Source organism: Thermobia domestica, chromosome 5, assembly GCF_964235325.1.
Source record: "Thermobia domestica chromosome 5, izTheDome1.hap1.1, whole genome shotgun sequence".
Lineage (NCBI taxonomy): Eukaryota > Metazoa > Arthropoda > Insecta > Zygentoma > Lepismatidae > Thermobia > Thermobia domestica.
In genome coordinates, this window is record NC_137458.1 from 19,807,556 (window position 1) to 19,831,346 (window position 23,791).

Consider the following 23,791-nt stretch of genomic DNA (forward strand, 5'->3'; position numbering starts at 1 on the left):
AATTCCCAGAGTACATTTTGAGCGCTAGCAATATTTGCAAAATTACATTAACACACAAGTAAGGGTGATACCAGGGGGGTCTACCGGGTTCCGACCCCCCAAAACTTCGTAAATCGACTAACATTTGTACACTTCATGAACAAAACTGTTCGTGTTTAAGGTTGGTTTAAAGGGACAAGTTTTGCCGATAGATGGCACTGCAGTCTTCGTATCTCTGCCATGTATTTTTTACCTTTCACGAAAATTCATAATTTCTCTTACAAATTTCAACCTACAGACTTCAAATTTTTAGATGAAGTTCCTTTTCTAAAAAAATTAAAGTCTCTAGATTGAATTTTGAAAGAGAATTTATAAATTTTCTTGAAAGGTAAAATACCGGTATACATGGGGGAGATACGAAGTCTGTAGTGACATCTATTTGCAAAACTTATCCCTTTACACTAACCTTAAAGGAGACATGATTGATGTAGCCTAAAGATTTGATTTTATAACTTTTCTCATAAAAGTAATCTAGTTTCATCAGATTTTCTGACAACATAGCTGGCTATAGTTAAGGGTCTTCACTACAGCGAAATTAAACTACCGCTAATTTTAGAGTTTTTCTGTAACATCTTCAAAACAAATAAAAAATATTCGAAAAGTAGAAACGTAGTGAACTAGATAATACAATTTTGCATGTGATACCTTTACCATAATTCACCTATCTGCTTTTCGTATGCCGCTATTTACAGAAATGCTAAATCTATCTACAGTTGCAAATCGAAAGCAGATAGATGAGTTGTGATAACGGTATCGCATGCAAAATCGTGTTGTCTAGTTCACTACGTTTCTACTTTTTGAATATATTTTATTTGTTTTGAAGATATTACAGAAAATCTCTAAAATTAGCGGTAGTTTAATTTCGCTGTAGTGAAGACCCTTAACAATTACTTATCGTCTTTTCGGGTGCAGAATAACAACAGGTTTAATACTACATAGACTTATTGGACCCACTTCTCTCCTCCCCCAAAAAAACTTTGGACCCCTCCCAACAGCAAGTTCTGGGTGTGCGTCAGGGTGATACTATTGCGTTTCTCAAGCAATACCCACCAGTTGCCAGTTAAAGGCACGATCCAAAATTTCCCAAAAAGCGTTGGTATCAAAATTAGATCTTTACAGTCATTTGAACGAAAAATCTTGAATTTGCTGTGAGCACTTATATTTTGAATAACAATTACGGGATACTTTGTTCATATTTGCTTAAAAACAGGACAGCGATTGAAAAAAAAGTGACTGTCCCGGTTAAAACAGAACTTCTGGTCCTCTTAGTTGTATATCTTTGTCTCATATAGTCTCGGTACTGAAAGGAACGCTCAACTTAAATCAAATCCAACCAACCAAAAATATATTACACAAATCTTTGTTGCCTTTTAATGGTATTTTAATGAAGACTTTGCATTTCATCTCTTAGCAATTCAATATCCTTTTTTTATACGTTCAAAAAATCCTTGTAGGATATGTCGAAATCCACAAATATTTCAAGTCCTCCTTTTATTACGAGGGCCATCCAGAAAATAAAGACTGTTTAGTTATACAAAACGAAAAGCACAACATTTATTGGATAGAAACAATTCGGTTACATACTTGAAGCTTCCTACATTTCTCTTCATAATCACCATCTTTATTTAACCCTTTCCAGCCCGAGTTTTTTTTTTTGTCTGTTGGAAAAACATGTGTTCACAGTATTTCCTGTTGCAATGATGCCACGTCCTAGATCCTCTGTTTCGCATCACCGCGAGTAAGTAGAGGTACCAACTTATGAGATTGACCCGAAAGAAGATTCTAATGATTACATGGGGAAACTGCATGAATTAATATTACATTTATGATTATAAAAGTTAGTGATTTCAAATGTTATCAACGGGCTGGAAACATTTGTCGTATTTGTTCACGAGCTTCAGAATTCCGACTTTATACTTTTCTGCCGTTAGTTCATTAAGCCAGGTGGATTTCATGCCAAAGGGCACTACCATCAATGCAAATCGTTATTGTGAAACTGTAAAAAAAAAAAAAAAAAAAAAAAAACTACGACGAGCTATCCAAAACAGAAGGCGAGGAATTCTTTGTACAGGAATTGTGCTTCTTCACGACAATGCCCGCTCTTACACTGCTGCCGCAACTTAATTGTTGGATCAATTCAGATGGGAAATGTTTGATCATCTATCCACCCTATTGTAAGGATCCCCACGTCGCCGTCGTACCATTCAATAGCCATGCGTACTACACATGTTGATAATAAACACAAACAAGCAGACGACGATCCCGAAGAGGAGTCGCTCACCATCGCCAACAGTCGGAAGGACGAGAATCAACGAAGGAAGCCGACAAGACAGGATAAAAGGGAACTGCACGCCTCGACCAACATCAATCTTCCCGGATTGATCGAAACACCTAAAACCCCTCTCACGACGCTTGGTCACCGAGAGGTACCCATCCTTATACCCACGACGCACAGTCACCGAGAGAGAGATACCTAATCTACACCCCTCTCACGACGCACGGTCACCGAGAATACCTCATTTTAAAGCCCACGACGCTTGGTCACCGGGCTCCTATCTTAATCTTACGTAAGTAGATATTAGAGGAATTACTTATTACAATTTGTGTATATAAGAAGACTTTTTATAATAAAAAGGTGAAAGGAAAGTCCAAATCCCGAGTACAGTTTATTGCTCTACCCAAGAAATTTTTTCACTATGGTCCGGACTTTGCTCCTAGCGATTTCCACCTTATCCCTGCGGCAGAAGAGTATAACATGGGAATTCTGAAACTCGTGAACAGATACAAATGTTTAAATGTAGGAGATGGTTACGTAGAGAAGTGAGGGAAGCTTCATATGTAACAGAATTAGTTTTTTCCAATAAATATTGTGTTTTTTCATCATGTATAACTAAATGGTCTTTGTTTTCTGGAAAATGTTCACAGTAGCTTCTGTTCCTAACATCAATATATCACAATCGATCGAAATTTTGATATGACCAAGACATGTTAACAGATGAAGGCTAAGATTCTAAAGTAAGTAAATTATTCTTAAAAGTAAGACTGGGGCGCCGGTTAGTTAGAAGATAAGAATCCAACAACTTGTTGCATTTTCTCTCTGAACCAAGTTACATCGTTGGGTTGTTGTTAACAGTGTGAGAAATCACTTCCTCTAATTAGGATTAGGATTAGGAATTAGATTTCTGGGCTTTCGGCATCTATGGCCATGTTAGCCCGTCACTAGGATTAGGATTAGGAATTAGATTTCTGGGCTTTCGGCATCTATGGCCATGTTAGCCCGTCACTAGGATTAGGATTAGGAATTAGATTTCTGGACTTTCGGCATCCATGGCCATGTTAGCCCGTCACTAGGATTAGGATTAGGAATTAGATTTCTGGGCTTTCGGCATCTATGGCTATGTTAGCCCGTCACTAGGATTAGGATTAGGAATTAGATTTCTGGTCTTTCAGCATTTATTGCCGTGTTAGCCCGTCGACGTCACCTGGCGATTACAATACTCGGGGAATTGAAGAGGAAGAAAGGAATGGGGAAGGAAGGAAGCGGCCTAGGGCTATTATATTAGGTACCAGCCCGGCATTTGTCTGGTATGAATTAGAAAAACTCAGGATAAACCTCATTTAGGATTTCTGTCTTGAAAAAAGTTGTTACAGCTTTTCGACCGAGCGTTTCCATCTAGCATGTATCCTATGTATAAGCATATATGCTACATACCAAAATACACGTAAAATTTTAAAAAATGGAAATAGTTAACTATCCCAATGTTTTAATATTACTTTTACTTGTACAAATAATGCCATTTGATGTTATTACTACAGCCTTAGACACTCCCAGGTCTACTGTTGTTCCTCAGATTTACATGTATATTTAGAGTTACTTGTTGCTACTTTGAGAACTTGATCACCAATTTAGCGTAGACTTTCTGTTGCTAGACCTATCTGGCGTTGTTTGATTTCGTCTTATTTTGAAGGTTCTGTGTAATAATGTGGAAATAATAATAATAATAATAATAATAATAATAATAATAATAATAATAATAATAATAATAATAATAATAATAATAATAATAGTAATAATAATAATAATAATAATAAACAATTTATCACTAAATATAGAAGTCAGGACATTTCAAAACCTCGACAGAACTAATTACGTCCAGACATGGGATATTTTCTCCAGAATCAGGATTGTCCCGACAAAATCAGGTCAGGCGACATCTCAATCCAGGATTAACTATTATTCATTTTTAAAAATCAGAAGAATTTGATTTATAAGGAAAATAAGATGTATAACATAAAACTTACGGGGAAAACGTAGTTTGGCAAATCTTCCCACCGCTGGAATTAATTCTATCAGTATAGATGAAAGTGCTGAGAGAAATTCAACCGTTATTTTCATCTGAAAGTCGTACACTGACAACATTAGTGATATCACTCATCAGTGGCGTATTTACGATTTTGTTTCGTGGGGGGTCTTTGCCTGAAAATGTGAAAATTCTGCAAGATATTTCATATACTTTACTATAGTAAGTGAGATTTGGGGGGCTTAAGCCCAGAAGCCCCCTTCCCCCTAAATACGACACTGCCACTCATTGTTTTTCATTTATTTTCTTCGAAGCGTGTTAGATACAATATTGCGTCAACCGTATGAGGCACTAGAGTTTCATACAACTCAACACCGTTCAATCTTTAGACACAATATATGATCTAAAATACTATCATGTCCAACTGGTCCAAAACTATTATATGAGGGATGAAAAAAAGGTTACGAAAAGCATAATTTTTTTTATCTTATTCACTGTAAGTTAACGAAAATTTATTTGTAGATTAATAACATATCTGTCTTGGTGCAGGTTTGGAGACTTCGGATTCCGATACGAGAAGCGGATATTAAAAATGATTACTTGTCTGGAAAATTGGTCAAGAGTAGAAATGAGATCAGTGGTGTGGTTCCTGTGCCCCCCCCCCCCAAAAAAAAATACTACACTTGCTAACATTTATAGGCAGATTGAAGAGGTGTACGGGAAGGGCAAATTTCAAAGCAACATGTAGAGAAGTGGTGTCATGCCTTCAAAGAAAGACGGACCAATATTGTTAGTTACAACCCTTGACACAGCAGTACATCCAGCATTTCAACCACTGACGTTATGCTTGGAACGACTAGAGCATCCCTTCTACACCCCTGACCTAGCCCCAGTGACTTTCACTTTTTCCCTGGTCTAAAGCAAAAAAATGATTGACCACCATCATCTGGCATGTGATTATGTCGAAAGTGCTGCCTCACGGTGGCTACGAGAACTGGACGCGGATTTCTATGCAAATGGTATAGAAAACTTTATCTGCCGTTGTGATAAGCGGCTGAACAAAAATTGTGATTACATCGAGAACTAGTGTTGAGTGCCCTCTATCATCAGATGTGTTAATCTTCCAGCTATGTCCCACACATAAGCCATAATAGGTTTTGTACCCTTTGTTTTTGATCATCCCTCAATACATTTTGATTTGTAAACACGAAACTAAAATTAGAATCTAACTAAAATTCAAGACACTAACACTATTTCACTTACTTTTCGAGAAATGCGATGTAGACGAGGGCATGATTCAGAAGAAAACGGTTGCAATTTCAAAGCTATGTTTTTTCGTTCAATCTACATTACATTTTGACCTACTTTAATGCAACACTTAGACAAAAAGAGGATCCGTTGCTATGTGACGATTTACATTGTTTTAGTACTCATTACGATTCAGTTACTTACAGACACATTTATTCCCCAAAAAGTTGGAGAAGATATAAAGCCTCATTGCGTTGTAGGCCATATAAATAATTTACGATTACTTTTAAATATTAGAAATAACACGTAAGTTACATTGTTAACAGAATAATGTATTCGTGTATATAATTACTCTGTGTTTTATTTATTAATAAAAGTATTATTGTAAATTAAGAGTTGATCATAACGTACTGTTAGCAGAAAGCTTAGAACGAACACGCCTATAGTCAGGGTGCTTGAGAATTAGAAATCGTTAATAACGCAACTAATTATTGATCGATTTTAATGGAATAACTTTTGATAGTTATGATAGAATGGCAGAAAATAAGGGTTAAGTGCCGTATCGCCGGACCAATTTTAGGAAATTTACCGGGTCAATTGGAGAATTTATTTAAGTTTGTGAGGAAGAATGAGTACAATCAGGGCCGTGCTGGGATACTAATGAGGGCGGTGGACAAGTTTACTAAAAGGGCGCCCATACAAACGGATATATATATATATATAATTTGAAAGAAAGTATAGATGCCTTTTTATATCAAAATCACCATAGTATTTGAAAACAAGATTCTTAAACCAATATTCGAACTCCAAGAGGAACGGGAATGGAGAATGGCGGAAACTCCATAACAATGAACTGCATAATTGTATACCGTTTACAAAAATAATTGTTAGGGTCATCAAGTCTACGAGGCTCAAACGGGCAGGTTATGTAGCCAGAATGGAAGAAATTATGCAGTTCATCGTTATGGAGTTTACACCATTCCCCAATCCCGTTCCTCTTGGAGTTCAAATATTGATTTAAGAATCTTGTTTTCAAATACTATCAGTCTGCGATTTTTCCTCAGAGTCAGTGACAATGTTTCGCAACCATACAGCACAACAGGCATGATTATCGTTTTATATTTTAAGCTACAAATTCTTCGACAGAATTCGCGACCACAAAAGATTTTTTTACTGAATAATAACACGAAATCCCTGCTTTCAGTTGACATCATTTTTTTTTTTTTTTTGTGATTATGGTTTTGGTTTGTTAATAATGATTCTAGATATTTGAAAGTATCCACTTTGTCGAAAGAAAATATTATTTGGTATTTTAACGCATCCATAAAATGCAGTATTACGATCCCGACAAACTTCCATTTATTTAGTCTTCTCTGCATTTACTTTTAAGCCCATATCTCTGCAACCGTTAAGTAAGATTTCTGCATTTCTTTCTATTGTTCTATTATCCCCTATTAAATTTCCCCATAAGCATACGCCATAACCTGGTAAATACAATTCAGCTCTAGGACCTGAATTCCTGTCTTTGATTTTCCTTATAGTGTTCTCCAGAACAAAGTTAAATAATAATGGCGACAACGCATCTCCTTCTTTCAGGCCATTCTCAACGTGAAAGCTCGTGAACAAGAATTTCTCTACTCGACCCTTACTTTGGGATTCATTTAAACATATCTTAATTAATCTATCTTTTTCGGTATTACAAATTCTGTAAGCATGTTGTACAATGTTTCCCTCCTACCCTAGTCTAAAGTCAATAATTGATGTGCCAGAACATTGCATTCCCTTTCTTTTCAAATATTTGTTGAATAGTAAATATCTGGTCGATAGTTGATCGCTTTTACCTACATCCGCTCTGATAATCTCCAATAATTTCATCTGCGTATGGAGTCAATCTTGCTAATAGAATGTTTAAGAATATTTATTGGATGTTGACAGAAGAGAAATGCCTCAATAATTATTAAATCAGTGTTGTTGCTTTTCTTCTGAACTGCAACAATGATTCTTTTCACTCTTGTGGTAATTCCTCCTTGTTCTAGATAAGGAGAATGAATTTGTGTATCTTGCTCTACAATCCCCCCCCCCCCCCGCTAAAATTAAGTCAACCAGAATCTACACCCGGAGACGTGTGTTTCTTTAATTTTTTAATAGCGGATTCTATTTTTGTCTGGTTAGGTTCTGGAATATACGGTTATGCTGTATACATTTCACTTTCTCCACGCACATGAATTTTTGGCTATGTGTTAAGCAAATCAAGGAGAGGATCAAGGAAATCTCTCCATCTATTTAAGATGCTGTCCTGATCAGTGAGAACTGTTCCTTTAGCTTTCTTTAATATATAAGCACGAAATTGATAGCCTTTTTAAAGTCCATTGATGCATTTATATTTTTAGTCCGGAATATTTTTATTTTTTACTATTATCTTCAAGTTAATTAATTTTAGCTTTCAAAAATCGCGTTTCTTTGTTCTAAAAGTTTTGGAAATTTTCCGCCAGATGACAGTGAATTTTATGTAATTATTTCGTTCGAATTTTGTAGCCAACGCTGTTTCTTGTTTTCTCTTCTCTGCTACTTTAGTGCATTCCTGGTTGAACCATGCTTTGTTCCTACGTATTTCTGCCTGTCCCAATATTTCCTTTGCTGAAATCTTAATGTTTTCTCTAATTTCAACCAAGTATCCTGAACACTAGTGCCAGTGGCGGCCGGTGGATTGTGGTTTCGGGTGTTGCAGTACGAACGATCGGAGACAGAAGATATAAAGTGGACTAATTGACTAATCAGCATAATTTTAGATGCATATGCTATGTGACATGTTAAATTTAATAAAATTCTGTTTCTAAAAAATAAAAAATGCAGAACAATTAATCCGATTAATCACCTTATTTAATTAGTAAGTTCATTCTTCTCTCTTTGATTGGAACAAATCTGCCTAATACATGCTGGTTGAACTCTAGTATTCTTATTGTCAGGTCTTTTTTCGATGGAAAGCATAACCAATGGTGACAACCTTTCTTGGGACATTCAATTTCTTGAAAGTGTCAATTCTTTTTGATATGAAAAAACAAAAACTTTTCTTCTTTTACTGACTCCATAGGTACAGTTAATATTAATTTCAGAAGCTTTGTAGATTCACTAAATATTTTTTCTAGATTATTGTGAACAATTCATTCTAGCAAACTCAGTCCCTGACAGTGATCCGAATTCCTCTTCAGCGTAGACTGAAGAGAGTTCGTAGCAGAGATTAATGTTATAAAAAATGTACATTTAACACGCTTTGTTCACAATTTATCTAGGACAATTTAAAATAAATTGTGGAAATCTATCTAGTGCATACAACATTACTGCCATAAGTTGTCCTGTAAATTTAAACTTTTTTTTTAACACTTCTGAATTGCACTTTGCTTGTTTTGTTTAAGCCTTAATTGTAAGTTTTTCCTCAGTTGAAAGATGGGCATTTTTTTTTTTTTTTTTTTTTGTAAGTTATAGAAGTTATGGTATGGAATTCATTCAGAATTTGTAGGTTATATACAGAATTAAAGTACACACAATAAAATTAAATCTAATAACTAATAACCAAAACAGCTTATACAAAAGAGATACTGGTATATGAATTCCGAATATCACATATTCATACATAAGGCTGTCAACTGGCCGGCTTTTCATTGGCTTGGCCGGAAAAAATGCTGTTATTTTGATTAAAGTCGGTGATGGGTATGAACTTCTCACCAGCCCCTTTATAACCATTTTTTTTTTTAAATTTGTATCTAATTCGAAGTATAGATATTGAAAAGTAGCTGTCATTCTGTTAACTCAAACTGTTACCTTTCACCATCTATCAACGATTAATATATTTTGTGCACCCGTTCAGAAAATTTTAGCGAGATGACAGGGACTGTATCAGGGAAAATTTGAAATTTACTTTCAAGGAATTTTATACATTTATTAAGAGTGGAAAAGGACTTCTTAAAGCAATTTCCTATAGTTGAAGTAGAGACTATGGGCCTTATGCAGAGTCTGATGCATGATTAGTACCATACTAAAGAGTTCGACTTACATATGGTTCTTGCAGTAGAAGATCTTTAGTATGACGCTAATCATACGTCGAAACGACTCTGCATAAGGCCGTATAAAGAGTGAATTTAAAGAGTGAATTTCATTTTCCAAATCCAAAATTGTCACGTAAAGATTATTATACTTTTGTTCATCTGTTTCGATAATTTTAAAGAAATGGTAGTTACTGGTAAATACAATAAATTGATCAATGCCGATTGATCAATTTCAGTTTCTCGTTTATAGCACAATGTATCTATTAAGCTTATTAGTGAATGTTCTAAGGACATACAGAATATATGTGTTAATGCACATTTGTTCACGATAGTATATTTCCTTTCCATGGATAGGTCCGAACAGAGACACTTCACGCTGAGACCTATATCATAGAGAATTTTGAGGAAGTGCCGTTTTTTATTTTAATTTTACAGAGTTGGCAACCCTATTCATACATCAACACACACACACACGTATGCGTAAAAAAACTACATTCCAAATCATCCGTCTTGATTGTTACGCAATGCACGATGAACACAATATACTTCCACATGAGGGGAAACAATGTTTATCAATGTCACGTTCTGGAAAGCAACCTTGAAACCCGCCAGATATAGGAACAACATCTTAGCTGGGAGGGGTCCAAAGTATTTGAGGAAGTTCGAATACGTCTACGTAATAACGAACCTGTCTTATATTGTACCCGAAAAGATAAGTAATTCTTAATTACTGTCACCTATATTTTTAGAAAAAAATGATAGAACGATTATTTCTATAAGAAAAGGAAGAGTACATGATAAGGCGTAAAATAAAATATTTAACCTACATCAATCATTTATCTGTTAAACAAGTATAGTTCGTTAAGAAAGTCTGCAAATGCTAGTCGAGTTTCGAAATTTTGGGGAGGTCCGGACCCGGTGGACCCCCTCGTGGCTACGCCTCTGAGCATTGCTAACTAGTCCCAAATTCAATGTGGCGTTCCCCACCATACAGTTTTATCAAGAGTATAAAATATACTTATTTTATAAAAGAAATATGTATATACTAAAATACTATCCACAGAGGAAAGGGGGGATTCTGCATATTGACTTATTAATATTTGGTTCACAAATTACTGTAGAAAAAACCTTCATTATCTATATAAGCTAAGAATTCACTTGTAAATGCGGATCTACTTTCATTTGATTTCTGCTCTACTACATATTTTCTTCCTTATTTTGTAATTCTGCTATCACTTTTTTAAAATTATTATATTGATTTGCTTCAGTATAAGTACCATAATTTAAAAATATGAATGCATAAAAACAAATTCCATTTGTTAATTGCTAGTGAAATAAATTCAGATATCTTATTTAGCGCGAAAAACCTTCTCGTTCACTGGAAACCGTGCTGTGTTGCAGAAGCACTGCAACGACCAGTCCCTTTAACTTCTGAGATAGGAGAAAGGAGACTTAACATTTGCTCCAATTCCCGCGCTGAAGGAATCTGGTCGTTGCATGCTCACTGCAACACAATATAAATTAGAGACTCTGTGACGGATTATTTTTCGCTTTTTAAAACGGATTAACGAAACGGACAGTTACAGAAGTAAAAAAATATGTTATTTAAAGTATATATGGAAGTATTAGAAAGTATTTTTTCTGTTCTTTACTACTATTGCTAATAATATTTTATTCTTGAAATACTTTGGTCGTTGCGCAACGCTGCAACACTAACATTAGCCGCCACTGACTAGTGCACTCCAAACCTTCTAAAACCGAGAATCTATTCGACACTTCAATCTGGCACCCCTCTCACCTGACTCTCCTCTAATTTCTTTAAATTAAACCGCTCCGTTTTCAGATATTGAATATTTACTTTATTCAACGATAGTCTCTCTCTTATTATCATAATCAACTCCTCGGAACGACCGAACATCAGTTGTGCTAGATTGTTTTCTTCTGTCTACTAAAACGTGATCGATTAGATTATGTGTTTTTCCGTCTGGTGAGGTCCAAGTATATTTATGAACGTTGCGATGTGGGAATTTTATAATCATTACGATAAGGTTGCTGGATGTTGCAAAGTTCACGAGTCTAGCGCCGTTGTCACAACCTTCCTTATGCAGACATTTATTCCCTATAATCGGTTTGAAAATATCCTCTCGTCCTACCTTCGCATTGAAACCGCCTAACAGAATTTTCATATGGTATTGCAAGAGATGATAAAATACCCGTTCTATTCTTTCGTAAAAACTTTTTTTAATTGTCATCCTTATTTTCTATTGGGGCATACACAACCGACCCTTAAGAGAAGTAAAACAAAAACCAACATTAACAAATTTAACCCATGTAATTGCTGATATTACGCATTCGTTTGTGAACGAAAAGCCCTCATCCTAGTTGGTAATTTTTAATTCGTTCCCCGTAAAAGAACGTAACATTTCCCGACTTGACTCCTCCATTTCCTTCTCATCCAACTTCCTGATATCTCACTAGTTTCATCTTCTATTTCTAAACTCATTCGTTACACATTTTAACGCGCCTAGCCTATAGAGACTTCTTATCTTCCATGTTCCAATTCTCATGTCGATTTTACTTTGCTGAGTTCGTGCCAAGTTATCAATTCTGATCCGAGGAATCTGCGAATATATCTGAACAAGCCTTTTTTTTTTTTTTCACAGGATGAGTTGTTAGCCCTACACCAAATCCCCAAGCTGGAGGATCAGCCCTTGTCTGTCCGCGACTCTTATTCAGTATATTCGCAGCTAACCTCTATATCCGAGAGGCCTTCTCCTCGATCCACAACATGAGAACGCGCCGTGCCGTGGTGACAGGAAGACCACATTTTACGGAAATTAATATAGCTATGTTTTAGAATTACAATAGGTACTGATTATCCGAACACTGATTTAAATCGCACAGGAACAATAAATATGCTCGGATATATGGACGCATATTAAGACTGTGAAAGTTTTGATGCCGTAAAAATCGTAAATTAGAGACTAGTGTCAGTGTAGTATTTCATGAATGCATCGTACGTTTGACTATCCGAACTATTCTTGATGTAATACGTTGTTTCGGTTTATAACTACATAACTTTATAATATTTTTGTAAGTGATTATATACTTTACTTGTTCTCTGCCAATAGCAACTGTATGAATTGTAAAGGGTGCCTTGTATTCTTCACAGCTTCTATATTAACAATCATTATTTGAATTTATTATATAAAGCTGGTACACAGGATAACTAAAACCACTTATCTATAATGTGATGTTTCGTAGGGCGCCGTATGTAAAAGGCGCACTGTACTTTTCACGGGTTCTTTACCAATAGTAACTGTATCTGTTTATTGTACAGAACTGTGGTATACAGACGAGTAACTAAAGTCGTTCATCTTTGATGTGGACTCGCAAGGGCGCCTAATGTAAAGGGCGCACTGCACCTTTCACGGGTTCTTTACCAATAAAACTGTAAGAATGTATTACTAAAAACTTGTAACTTTATTTATACTGTGATGTTTCGGAGGGCGCACCGGGCACGTCCCGGTGTCCCGGTGGGCCAGCACGGGCCTGAGTACAATGCAGGTAAAGGAAATAGTAAAAGTTAAGAAAGTGGTTGTATTTGTTAATTGTTTTTGATGTTGGTAGCGGCACTGTATGTGGAGGCGGATGGACTATTTCGCGAAGAGGTACACTTGTTTTACTTTACGGATCCGTAAATTGTAAAATGTACAGAATAAAAATGGCAAGTCTTTAATTTGCCCATTTCATGTCAAGAACAGAACCCAACCAACCCCTGCCGGGCTTCTAACCCGTTCCTACTACTACTATTACTACTCTTACTCCTGTTTCTACTACTACTAATACTTATACTATGGATCCGTATTCAAGTAATACTGCACACCTAATGTAACGTAACTTAATGTAATCCAACAAAATATAACCGAATGCAATACATTTTGGTGATTTTTTTCAGTTTCCAATGTGGTCCGGCGATACGGCACAAATGCCGAAAATAAGTGGCTTATTAACATTTTACACGATCACCAATACTGAACACCAGTTTCTTTAACCGTCTTGTATCAGCATCGACCGACTTCAACAGAAACTACGGTTATATTTATATATCCTTCAAAGCTGAATATTATATCCAGCTCATCCAGTGCGGTAAACCTCTTTTGTTTTCAACGGGTCCACTTAGTTGTACTGTGACATCTTCAAATTTGAATTTTAACTACCTCAAAATTTTGTCCAATTTTTATACATTTTTGTCCAACCAAGAAAAATTTTTGTACCATTGAAATAAACGAGGAAGGGTCATTTCAGAATTTGTCCACTTCGATCACTTGTAGTGTGACATCTTTAAATTAGAATTCTAACTAGCTTAAAATTTCCCCATTTTTTGTTGACTTTTGTACGACCAAGCTAGTTAAAATTCGAAATTAAAAATTTCTCACTACGGGTGATTGAAATGGCCAAATTTTGAAATGGCTCTTCCTCGTTCACTTCAATGGTGGTACAAAATTTGTCTTCGTGGTACAAAAATGTACAAAAATCGGATAAAATAATGACCTAATTAAAATCGAATTTGAAAATGTCGCACTGCAGGTGATTAAAATGACCAAATTTTGAAATTACCCTCCTTTGTTAATTTGAATGGTACAGAATTTTTTTCTTGCGTGGACAAAAATGGACAAAAAATTGGACATAATTCTGAGCTAGTTAAAATTCAAATATGAAGATGTCATACTACACCTAAATGGACATCCTTTTTCAACTGCTTATCGATAGATCAGACACCCTTGTTGGCCATTCATATAGACTACGACAACAATACAGAGTGGCCCCAAAGTAGGTATACAGTTGTAGTATTGCCATAACTTCTTGTTTGTAACTTCTTTTCTTTTTGGATATCTTCGATATTTCTGTCGTAATATGTGTCGCAGTCTTCTGGGTAGGTTTGAAGAACATAGAAACGTTGAATGAGGACATTTCGAATACTTGCGCGCCTGAAAATTATAATTAAGATTTAGATGCTACCGTATACCTACTTTACGGCCACCGTGTACGTTGTCAAAGCATTCAAGGAGCCGTTGATTGCAAGTGGATGGCTCCATCTAACATGAAAATGATACTATAAAAGCTGCGGCAGATAAATACAATAGCTCAATAGGCCTAGGTCTAAGCTCAGTGAGTACGAATGGCTAAGCTGACAGTTTTATTCATTAACTATGTTACATACTGTATTTATACAAGGTGTGTTAAAAAATATAGAACTTTTGGTTGGCAAAATTACATTGATTCAGATAACCTACAGTAATTCTAGTCTCTTTGAAAGTGATCCCCTTGGGAATGCACACACTTAGCCCAGTAGTTCTGCTATTGTTGGGAACACTTCAGGAACACATGTTTTAGCTGGGCCGTCATATTCTGCATAACGTCTTTTCTAGAATCAAATCGAGTCCCTTTCAGAAGAATTTTCAACGTTGGTAACAGTTGAGTCACATTGTGTCAGTCAAGAGAGTAGGAAGTCTGACGAACCACGAGAATACTATGTTTGGCCAGAAAGAGTGAACTAGATGCGAAACATGGGCGGAGGTGTTATATCGATGAATCTGCCAAATTTTCGCTGCCCACAGGTCCAGTCATTTGCGTTTTACAACATCACTAAGGCGACAAAGAACCTTTCGCTGGTACTCTTCGGTAACGGTTGTGACTTGTGGTGCGTACTAGTGCCCATGAAAGTAGGAGAAAACAGTCGGCATCACCGTTACATTGGTGGGTACCTTTTCTTAAGAGATTATGGATATTTCTATTGTAAGGATTGCGTCTTTGTTTCTGAGCCATACTCATGAATCCACTTCTCATCACCAGAGATCACGGTGTTAAGGAAGTTGGGAAATCGGGATCACTTTGTGAGTTGTCCAGCACGTCCAAAGCTGTATTTCAATCGTAATTGCTTCTACTCTATAGTACTAGGGTGCTACTACAAGCAAGAATTGCATACATGTGTTGAGCTAATATTATTGTCCTTCGTGACAAATGTGTGATCGAGATACATAACAGTGCTTTCTAATACGTAGTCAGTTTGATTGTTAATTTATCCCTGAAAGAAAAAAAGGTCCAATTACGCTTCCCTGTGGCACTCCTGTTAGTACGTCAAGAATGCATGATTGTTATTTCGTATACACACTACCTGTTTTCTACTTTCTAAATACGATCTGGTCAATAGCAACTCAGTTTCTCTCACTCCATAATATTGTAATTTTGCTATCAATATATCGTTGAAACAGTATCAAATACCTTGATTAAATCTAGTAATGTGCAAGCAAATGAACCGTTTTCGAAGGCATCAATTGTCTCAGACGCAAGTTTTTCAGCAGTTTTGATTATGGACATAAACTAACTAACTAACTAACTCTATGGCCTATGGAACCCGGAGGTTCAGTACCGCGTTCACAAAAGCTCTCCACTGACTTCTATCCTTAGCTAATTGGATCCAGTTTCTACTTTGTATTCCTATCTCTGCGAGATCCATCTTAATATTATCCTCCCATCTGCGCCTAGGTCTTCCTAATGGTCGTTTTCCTATGGGTCTACCAGTCAAGACTTTGAAAGCGTTTCTACTTTCTTCCATTCTAGCTACATGACCTGCCCACCTAAGCCTCCTAGACTTGACGACCCTAACAATGTTGGGTAAACCGTATAAACTATGTAGTTCCTCGTTATGAAGATTCCGCCATTCCCCATTCTCGTTCCTCTTGGGTCCGAACATTCTTCTCAGGATCCTGTTCTCAAATACTTTCAGTCTATGTTATTCCCTCAGAGTGAGCGACCATGTTTCGCAACCATACAGAACAACAGGCATGATTATCGTTTTATATATTTTAAGCTTCAAATTCCTCGACAGAATTCGCGACGACAAGAGATTTTGAACCGAATAGTAACACGAATTCCCTGCTTTTAGTCGACATTTAATTTCTTCGTGAATATGATTTTCGTCTGTTAATATTGATCCTAAATATTTGAAAGTATCCACTTTATCAAAAGTATTATTTAATATTTTAACGCCTCCACAATTTGCCGTATTACGGTCCCGACGCACTTCCATGTATTTAGTTTTCTCTGCATTTACTTCTAAACCCATGTCCCTGTAAGTGTTTAATAAGATCTCTGCATTTATTCTCCTATCATCTACTATCATCTCCCTATTAATCTATCATCTACTACTACTATCATCTACTGTTCTCCTATCATCCCCTATTAAATTTACATCATCAGCATATGCCATAACCTGGTGAATGCCGTTCAACTCTAGGCCCTGGTTGCTATCTTTGATTTTCCTTATGGCGTATTCCAGCACAAAGTTAAATAATAATGGCGACAACGCATCTCCTTGTTTCAGGCCTTTTTCGACGTGGAAGCTCGTAGACAAAAATTTTCCTACCCGGACTTTACTTTGGGATTCACTTAAACATATCTTAATTAATCTAATTAGCTTTCTCGGTATTCCAAGCTCTGTAAGAACGTTGTATAATGTTTCTTTCCTAACCGAGTCGTACGCCTTTCTAAAATCAATAAATAGTTGATGTACCGGGGTATTGTATTCCCACTTCTTTTCGAGTATTTGGCGAATGGTAAATATTTGGTCGATAGTTGATCGATTTCCTCTAAATCCGCACTGATAATCTCCAATAATTTCATCTGCGTATGGGGTCAATCTTGCTAACAGAATATTTGAAAGATTTTATAGGATGTTGACAGGAGAGAAATGCCTCGATAATTATTACAGTCAGTTTTGTCGCCTTTCTTGTGAATTGGAACAATGATTGACTCTTTCCACTCTTGTGGCAATTCTTCCTTGTTCCAGATAAGGGGAATGAGTTTGTGTATCTGTTCCACAATTTTTCGCCTCCAGCTAAAATTAACTCAGCCGGAATTTCATCTACACCCGGAGATTTGTGTTTCTTTAATTTCTTTATAGCGGCTTCCACTTCTATTCGATTGGGTTCTGGAATATACGGTTCTGCGGTGTGTATCTCCTTTTCTCCACGCACATTAGTTTTTGGCTGCGTGTTCAGCAAACTATGCTAGATTGTCTTCTTCTATCTACTAAAACGTGATCAATTTGATTATGTGTTTTTCTATCTAGTGATGTCCAAGTGTATTTATGAACGTCGCGATGTGGGAATTTTGTACTCTTCACGATTAGGTTTTTGGATGTTGCAAAGTTCACGAGTCTAACACCGTTGTCATTACTTTCCTTATGCAGAGTTTCGTTCCCTACAATCGGTTTGAAAATATCCTCTCGTCCTACCTTCGCATTGAAATCCCCTAATAGAATTTTCATATGGTATCGCGGGAGTTGGTCAAATATCCGTTCCACTTCTTCGTAAAAACTCTTTTACATCGTCATCCTTATCTTCTGTTGGGGCATGTACATTTAAAACAATAATATCACACCACCTTCCCTTAAGAGTAATAAAAGAAAGTCTGTCAGTAACAAATTCAACACGTTTAATTGCTGGTAATTCTTTTGTGAACGAAAAACCCTGTTCCTAACTGGTGATTTTTATTTCCTTCCCCGTAAAAGAACGTAAAATTTCCGGAATTCTCAGATCCATTTCCTTCTCACCTAACTTCCTGAACTCCTACTAAGTCCATCCTGTATTTCTCTAACTCACTCGTTACAGATTTTAACGCACCTGCCCTATAAAGACTTCTAATATTCCATGTTCCAAATCTCATGTCCATTTTCTTTTGCTGATGTCGTGCCAAGTTATCAGTCCTTGTCCGAGGCTTTTGTGAATGTTTCTGAACAAGTACCTTTTTTTACAGGATGAGGGTGTTAGCCTTACCCAAACCCCCAAGTTGGAGGACCACTCCTAGTCGTCTGTCCGCGACTGCTTATTCAGTATATTCGCAGCTAACCTCTATATCTAGAGGCCTTCTCCTCGATCCGCAACCTGAGGACGCGCCATGCCGTGGTGACAGGAACCCACGTTACACGGTTGATTATGGACATAACTTCCCAAAACCGTATTGTGCACGATTAACTAAATTATTTTTTCAAACTTAATTAGTTGATCTTTTATACATTGGTAAATATATTTTTCATATATAGTTGGTACATTCAGAGACAAAATTTCTTTCCGTTTGGTAAAATTTATTTTGGGAATAACGGTGGAACGTACACAGTTTCGAGTTTCAAGGCTGGAATGTAAAGAAAATTACATTCTTTTTAATTTACTGAAGACTGCACTCAAATTGTCCTCCTATTCTGAAGTTATTTACGAAACTAATTTAATCAAACGGATAGAACTTTTGTCGTTGACTGTACAATGGATATTGGTCTATGGTTATTAAAGCAGTTCTTATCCCCTTTTTTATATATCGGAATGGTAACAGCGATTCTAATACAATCTGGAAACACTATTTCTATTGATATAAAATTGTTTAGATGAATGAGGGGTCCTGTTATTACGTCTAAAATATTTTGAATTGTACTATTAGTAAAACGGTAATAATTTTCACTACCAGATGTGGCTAACAAAATGTGTAAATGTATGTTGTTACTTTTTCTTTTTCTTTCTTTTAGGAGACTCCGGACTCAGTGGACTTTCACGTGGTTGAGCCCCTGTACCATAGTTTGTTAAATGAGTAAACAAATCACACAGAATCTATGAATGTATCAAGAAGTCTGAAAAGTAGTAGACTCTTTACACACAAGATAACGTTAGTGTCCCGAATCTCAGGGTATATGAGTCATAGTGAGTAAGGTGTAACCACTGATTACCCCGATGAATCACTACCTATATTCCTAATGAAAATTCAAATCGTTCCCACAATGCAACGAAAGTGACTCGGCGATACTACCGGCTGGAGTCGTAACTAACTGTATCATCTGCTACTGGCGGCGCCACAGTCTCCCCAGTTCAACGGGAAGAGCAGCTGAAACCTCTCGAGTATAGCAGTTATTTTTGACTGTTTACAGTTGATGCTAGTAAATGTGTAAAATTGTTGGAATTACGCTGAAAAGATGAGTGAACTTTTCGTACAACTGCCCTACATTTTATAATTTTATTTTCATAGAGGCCTATGAAATATTGAGTATGCCTGTGAAGAAACATGTCTGTTTATGGGCAAAATACGACACTAAAAGCAACAATCAAAAGTCGGTTTCGTTTTGCAAAACTCGATGTTCAAGATACTCCTCGGAGTGGGTGACCAACAGCAAAAGTGGAAAGTGGACAATATTCTGACAAAAGTCAATGAAGATAAGCATGTAAGTAGTCATGTAGTTGTCAAGGACTTAAACATCTATCACCAAACAGACTTAAACCATTTGGAGAAAACTACCTTCAAAAGAAAGCCCGACATTTGGGTATCACATACTCTGACTCGAAAACATTTACCGTGTTTACTCGCATAATAGTCGCACATTTTGTACTAATTTTTTAATGAGAAAATCCAACTGCGATTATTAGGCGAGGAAAGTTACCATTCAATTATCGCTACGATCTAAATGTTGATACATACAGCAGTGCCAACATAAAAAAATAAAATATAGTCTACATACGGTAAAATATTAAAACTTGTAAAACTTAAACTCGTAACTTACCGATTCATGAGAGACTAAAATGTCTTCTTAGTATTGGCACAAAAGAACGGTATATTTACATAATCGGGAAAGACATTAATAACAACTACGTAACACCATAAAGAAGAATGACGTAACGAAGAACGTAAAGAGGAACATCAGTAAATACGAGAAGTTCTTTTGTTCGGACTCATGCAAGATGAGCAATTTCGAAGATAGTCTCGTTCGCAAAGAAAAAATCCCTGTAGACTGCGACTTTTATGAGGGGAAATTTTTTTGGTGAAAGTTTTTACTCCAAATTTAAGGTACGACTATCATGCGAGGGCGACTATTACGCGAGTAAACACGGTACTTGATCGAATTGTTATCTGCTAACCTCTACTGAAAGGTGATGAGGTTAATTGATTTTTGAAGCGGTTGATCATGTGAGCTTAACAGTGGATAACCTACGAAAACAATATGTGAAAAAGATCGTGGTCGAAGCGAGCAAATCCCACACTGACGCCCAGGAAGGTTATGTTATGGGTTTGAAAGGACATCGTGCATCGCGAGTTGCTGGCACTGGGCAAAACGATACACTCGGACCTGTACTGTCGATAATTATCACGAGTTCACCTAGCTATTCAAAAGGAACTGTTCAACAGAAAGGATGTTGTGTACCACACTGACAACGCAAAATTGCATACAACCTTAATGACCTGTCAGAAATTGAGACAATTTGACTGGGAATTTTAATGCATCCATCGTATAGTCCGGACCTGGTACCGTCAGTCTATCATTTGTATGTCTCTCCAGAATTCTCTTTATGGTGCTAAGTTAGTTTCAGAAGAAGTCTGTGATAACAACATCGCAAAATTTTCTTTTAATTAGAAACCATAGAGCGGGATTATTGTGTTTCCGAAAATATGGCAGAAAGTCATTTATCCACCACGTAACAAAAATTGTATAAATATGACCTCCTTTGTATATGTCAATTAATAATCCTCCGATATAAAGCACTCTAACTTCCTGTCCTGAACCTTCACAAAGGGTAATCGCATATTTCATGCAAGGTCGTTATGCGGATGGGCCAATTGGTACAGTTGCATGCGCCATGTGAGGAAACAGGACATTTCGAGAAAGTAATAATAAGTTTACCCAGGGCGTATAATTTCCGGTCTCCAGGTCGCCAATGACGAGTAGAAATTTAGAGCTGGCGATCAGTGTTTAGTAGGAATGATTTGTGCCTAAACTCACAGGGCTGTGCAGTTTCTGTTTTTAATTAAAATAATTAAAAATAAAACTGCCTTTTAAGTAACTTGCAACCAGATTTTAGCAGAGTGGACAGAATATAAACTTTTGTTTTCTTCACTGACGTTGAATCAGACACTGAAAAAGATTTACAGTGAAAACCTCATTACGAGCTTCCAATTGTCACATTTTGTGCAGTTTTACATGTGAGTACTGTTTCGTGTGAGGCAGGGGCGGATCCAGTACCGACTTCTGGGGGGGGGGTGTTGTCATAATGCTACTTTTAAGGGCTCCAAACTCTGGGATGGATTTTATTTATATATATAAAGTAAGAAAGTTTCCTCTTCTGGGGGGGGGGCGATCGCCCCGATCGCCCCCCCCTGGATCCGCCCCTGGTGTGAGGAAGGCTTCAGCATTCTCAACAGAAAAATGAAATGAAATTTTTGAGTTTTACGTCCCACGGTTATGCCGGTTAGGCTAAAGGAGACGGTGATGATGAGTAATGAATGAAATGGTGGAATGAAGAAAGTGGGAGGAAACGGGAGAACCCCGAGAAAACCCACGCACACGGTGTTTGTCCACCACAAAGTTCACTTGGCGGGAGCAGGGTTTGAACCCGAGACCCCTAGCACCAGAGGTGAACACTCTACCACTGAGCCACCGCGGCCTCTACATTCTCAATAGAGTTAAGATTGCTTACAGGAAGTCACTGAAGACTGAAACACTGTTTCAGTCAATGACTCTTCACTTACGGACTTTGATCCGAAAACTGCAATTTACAACTGGTACTTCAGTGCAGAGAGAGTTGCACAAAACTGAAGTCATAAAGGTAAGATTTTTTTTTTTTTAAACATGTATATGAATTTTCCACTTGATTCTAATTGTTTGGTTTTGAAATTTTATGCCCTCATGTAATCTCTTCCTTTGTCAAACCAAAGGCTGTGAGGCTCATAATTTGTACGTCAGAGATACTGGTGACCATAATTTCTGGACTGGCGAGTGCGTCTGACTTTGAAATTTTACCTGAGTTTACCTATTTCTAATCTATTCTTTAGATTCAAAATATTCAGTAAGAATGAATCACCATTTTGTAAGGGATTTTTATGAGTGATCACTATTAACATCACACTCTTTTTGGAATATCATAATTATTATTAATATAAAAAGTCTAAATTGTCTCAAAAATAATTTATTTATGTTACATATGAAATTCTTACCTGTATCATTGGCCCGGAATTTTACTATCGCTCCAAACCTTGAGACTTACTTTCACCCCAAGTCCCGTAAATCGACAGAAAGGCCCCTGATTCGATAAATCATGGTATCTCAACCTGGGGTTCGAAACTCCTGAGCAAATCGCGAGAGGAATACATGAGGGCCACAAAGGAATGTGATAAAGATAAACGTAATTAGGACCTAGTGGCAGAAAAAATATTTTTAAAGGTTATTATGGATTTTTCTTTTTGATAAATATACGTTTATTTTTGCACTTGGCTTATACGGTAAGGATAAGCAACAATATATATATATATATATATATATATATATATATATATATATATATATATATATATATATATATATATATATATATATATTTAAAGAAAAAGCTTATCACAAACAGAATTATTTATAGAGGACACTGGTAAGAGGATGTGATGAAGGGATCATAACAGTGGCGGATATAGAAGATGAAAACTGGGGGTCAACCAGAACTCAGACTATGATAGGTATATCACGACACGAGTTTAATATAAACTTTCAAAAATATATAAGTAATAGCTTTCTGGGGAGGGGGCAAAGCCCCCTGCCCTTTGTTAGATCCGTCACTGGGTCATAATATGAAATAGGTTTAAAAAGCCTGTGATAGATGAAGTTTATAAAAGTAGTGAAAATGTAGTTTTTCAGAAAATTTTGGCGTCATGTGCAAATATCGAATCCTTGCAGGTCAAAGCAGCTGAGCTGCAGATGCAGCGACCTTGACCATGCAATTGTGACAGAAGGAAGGGCACCTGATGAGCAGGTAGAACACTCACTAGATGATGATAGTGTGTAAATAAGAGATGATACGGTTGTCACAACGATCGTTTCCCATTGCATTTACTTCGCTACTTACCGATCGTCCCCTATGTCCCTCACTTTGTCTTTTTGTTTCGTTTAACATGTTCATGGCTGTTTTTTTTTCTTTTTTTTTTACTGTATGTTCCTTCGACCTCCTTGGAGAACAGCTAGAGACAAATGACTGATTAAAAACCGTTGCCATAGGAACAGGGGGTCCGTGTGATGGCTGATAGTATGAGGTTGTTCCAGTAGGTGGCAGCGCAGTCGATTCCAAGCGGGGAATTGAT

The 23,791-nt window shown here is 36.7% G+C and overlaps 1 protein-coding gene across 1 annotated transcript in view; it reads right to left on the reverse strand.

Moving 5' to 3' along the window:
* The window catches only part of LOC145685770 (uncharacterized), a 62,552-nt gene extending 56,813 nt beyond the window's left edge, over positions 1-5,739 (reverse strand). The window contains exon 1 of the mRNA XM_081758291.1: positions 5,604-5,739. Within this exon, the coding sequence (XP_081614417.1) occupies positions 5,604-5,634 (31 nt within the window). The 5' untranslated portion in view covers positions 5,635-5,739. The remainder of the gene's footprint in view (positions 1-5,603) is intronic.
* Positions 5,740-23,791: the final 18,052 nt, after the last annotated feature.